Source organism: Cystoisospora suis (genome assembly GCF_002600585.1).
Source record: "Cystoisospora suis strain Wien I chromosome Unknown contig_3613, whole genome shotgun sequence".
NCBI classification, from domain to species: Eukaryota; Apicomplexa; class Conoidasida; order Eucoccidiorida; family Sarcocystidae; genus Cystoisospora; species Cystoisospora suis.
The window spans coordinates 531-3,573 of NW_027156408.1; the positions used below are offsets into that span (position 1 = coordinate 531).

Here is a 3,043-nt window from a genome sequence, read left to right on the forward strand (position 1 = left end):
GTAGTTAAGTACGTTGTATTTTCGTTCTTCTGTCTCTTCTTTCTTTCTTTCTTTTTCTCTCGTGTGGGTTTCTATTCAGATATCGCGAGATCGTTCTGCGCTATGCCGACGAAATTCTAGCTCATCTCTATGGCCATATACATGCAGATACAGCTCGTATTCTCTCAGGTATTCTTCCTCCTCGCAATGACTTCTATTCTTCTCGATCTTCGGGCTTTTCTCTCAATTCCTTTCCCACTAGCAATCGATTCTCCTCTTCTCTCCATTCTCAAGAGATCTCCTCATCCTCTTTCCTTCCCTCTTCTTCTTTCTTTCCTCTTCTCCATCCGCCCTCCTCTCTAATGACTCGAGACGAACAAGAAGAACTCATGTGTAACCCAACGATTTCTTCATACTTTCCTTCTTCTTCTTCTTCTTCTTCTCCTTCTTCTTCTTCTTCTCCTATTGTTTTCCAGCCGGTGCTTACAGCCCCAGCTGTATCTCCAGTTCACGGGAATAACCCTGCGTGGCGAATCCTCTATATATCTGAAGAGAAGAAAGTTGCCCTTAGTCCATCACCTGACAAAGAGATCTCTTCTTCTTCTTTTCTTGATATAGATGGAGAGGCTTCCTACTTTTTAGTCCGAGACTACATCCAGTTTTATCTTCCTCTTTATGGGTATGTTACGGACACTACTCATGCTTCTAGCTCATCTTCATCCTCTTTCTCATCGGAGAAGAAAGAAAGTTTTCCTTCCCCTCTTCCTCCTGTAGCATCTGTCGTAGATCCTCTTGATAAGAATAGCCAGCACCTTGCATCTCTCGCCCTTGACAAAGAGGCTTCGACTGAAGAGAGAGAGACAGGAGAGAACAAGAAGAGGATGAGAAGGCAAGAGGGTGGCGAGAGAGATGAGAAGAGACCTCTTCTTGGTAAAGAAGTCTATCATAAGAAAGAAGAAGGAGATCGCCATCTTTCTTTGTCTTCTTCTGCCCTGTCTTTAAATGAAGGAAGAAGAAGAAGGGATCACTACAGACACCGTGAAGAAGAAGAAGACGCAGGAGATTTCTTTCGCTACGAGTATCAGTTTTCGCATACCTATTCTCTTTCTTGTCTGTCGGGGGTCTCGGTCTTTTACTTTCTTTCTCTTCTTTCTTCTTCGCCGTTCATCTACAGTCTGTATGAATGGCATGCGCAGTCAGGAGGGAAACTCGTCCCTAATCGCGTTCGCCAGTGCGAAGCTCTTGTAGGGACAAAGCGTGAATATCTCAGGTGTCTTTTGCGCCTTAGGGATGTGAGACCGGCGACTATTTACAAGAGATGAAAAAGAGAAAGAATCTTCTCCTCCTCCCCTCTTCTTCTTTTTGGGAGAAAGAGGAGAAGAAGGAGGAGTAGAAGTGTCACGAAGAAGGAAAAGGTCTAGGAGAGATGTGAAGAATTCTACGTTTTCTTTCTCTTCTTCGTAGGGGGGGGAAGAAGAAAGACGGAAAGAAAGAGATAAGATTCCTTCGAAGAGACGAAGAGAGAAGGCTTGGTATGTGTATGATGGACGAGAAGACCTCTTTGAAGGGCGAAGTGGTCGGGGCATTCCGTGCTGCGCTGCGGGGTGTCTCTTCCATATTACCTTCTCCTCCTTCTTTTCCTTTTTCGTTTTATGAGTTTGACTTTGAACGATCAGAAGGAAAAAAGGTTCCTCTTCTTCTCCTTCCATGTTTCTCTTTTCTTTTCGATCTTTCTTTCCTTCTTAGAGATAAAGTGAAGAAAGAAAGAAAGAGAGGAGGAGCTCTCTGCCCTTTTCTCCTTCGCGGTATTTGTGTATAAGCTTTTTCTTGAGAGAGTTATGTCGACGACTCTATCTCTCATTCTCAGGTCGATGGGAAGTGACTAAGTCTATTCTATATACATATATAGAATAGGCTCTCTCTCTCCATAAACTTATGCATGTGGTATATATGTGAGTGTATGTCTATGTATGAATGGTAAGAAACAGGGATTCTTTTCTTTCAAGTCTCTGTCTGTCTCTTTCTCTTCTTCCTTCTCTTCTCATCTAGCAGGCTATCTTCCTTCCTTTCTTCCTTTCTTTCTTTCTTCCTTTCTTTCTTCTTCCTCATCTTCACGCACTCTCTACAGTGGTTCGCCATACTCCAGCTCCTACTTCCTTCTCTTTCTCTCTCTCTCTTCTCGCTTCTTCTTCTTCCTCATCGTAGATGACTGAAGAGAGAGATTCGTCTTATCGTGAACGAAGGATAGCCACAAGACACAAGAAATCTATCCTATCTCTATACATGTATCTATAGGTAGAGTTTCAGAAGAGAGAAGAGACGATGTAGATAGAGAGAGAGAGCGATTTACCTACATACTGCCTCATGCAGTCTCACCGTAGGAGTAGAAGATCTTGATGTGTATCTATACTAAGGACTCTCAATATAACCCAAGCTGACTCTCTGTCTTTCTCTCACTCGTCACTCCCTCTCTACTTAGGAACCTCTCTCTGTACAGATCTTTGCTTGGAGTCGCGCTGTAGAAGTGGCTTCTTTAGGACTGTAGAGGAGGCTGTAGGCTTGTCTGATCTTCCTGAATGAACCGAGTGAGAAGAAAGAAGAAATTCTTAGGAGGGGGAAGGGGAAGGAAGGCAAACAGACGGACTCACTCATTTACTCGATTACTCGTCGATTCTCTCTAGGCCTCGTCATTCGCGGCGGAGAGAAAGAAAAAGATCTCCCCGTGGAGAATATGCAACTTGAAGGAATCCAGGGACACGTTCGAAAGAAAGATGAAGATAGAAAGAAAAATAATTGGAAAGAACGAAAGAGAAAGAAAGAAAGAAGAGCGAAAGTGATGACGACGATGTGATAGAAAGATGAATGGATAGCTGCAGTGCCGAAAGAGAAAGAAAGAAAGAAGAGCGAAAGTGATGACGACGATGTGATAGAAAGATGAATGGATAGCTGCAGTGCCGTTGTTCTCTCCCTTCTCAACGCTTGTATGCATGTATATGTAGGGTGTATGCATGTATATGTAGGATGTATGTATGTATATGTAGGGTGTATGCATGTATATGTAGGG

The 3,043-nt window shown here is 43.3% G+C and overlaps 2 protein-coding genes across 2 annotated transcripts; one reads left to right on the top strand and one right to left on the bottom strand.

Moving 5' to 3' along the window:
* Positions 1-22: 22 nt before the first annotated feature.
* CSUI_007013 (uncharacterized protein) lies at positions 23-3,000 on the bottom strand. Its single transcript, XM_068067163.1, has one exon. It carries the CDS (start codon positions 1,686-1,688, stop codon positions 1,176-1,178), a length of 513 nt encoding a protein of 170 aa, XP_067920860.1. The 5' UTR covers positions 1,689-3,000; the 3' UTR covers positions 23-1,175.
* On the top strand, positions 59-1,970 carry CSUI_007014 (ser thr phosphatase family protein). The gene has a single exon (XM_068067164.1). It carries the CDS (start codon positions 342-344, stop codon positions 1,299-1,301), a length of 960 nt encoding a protein of 319 aa, XP_067920861.1. The 5' UTR covers positions 59-341; the 3' UTR covers positions 1,302-1,970.
* Positions 3,001-3,043: the final 43 nt, after the last annotated feature.

What these genes read in the sequence shown, in the direction of transcription:
- CSUI_007013 (XM_068067163.1), bottom strand. Translation starts at nt 1,688, where the DNA reads ATGGAAGGAGAAGAAGAGGAACCTTTTTTCCTTCTGATCGTTCAAAGT.
- CSUI_007014 (XM_068067164.1), top strand. Translation starts at nt 342, where the DNA reads ATGACTCGAGACGAACAAGAAGAACTCATGTGTAACCCAACGATTTCT.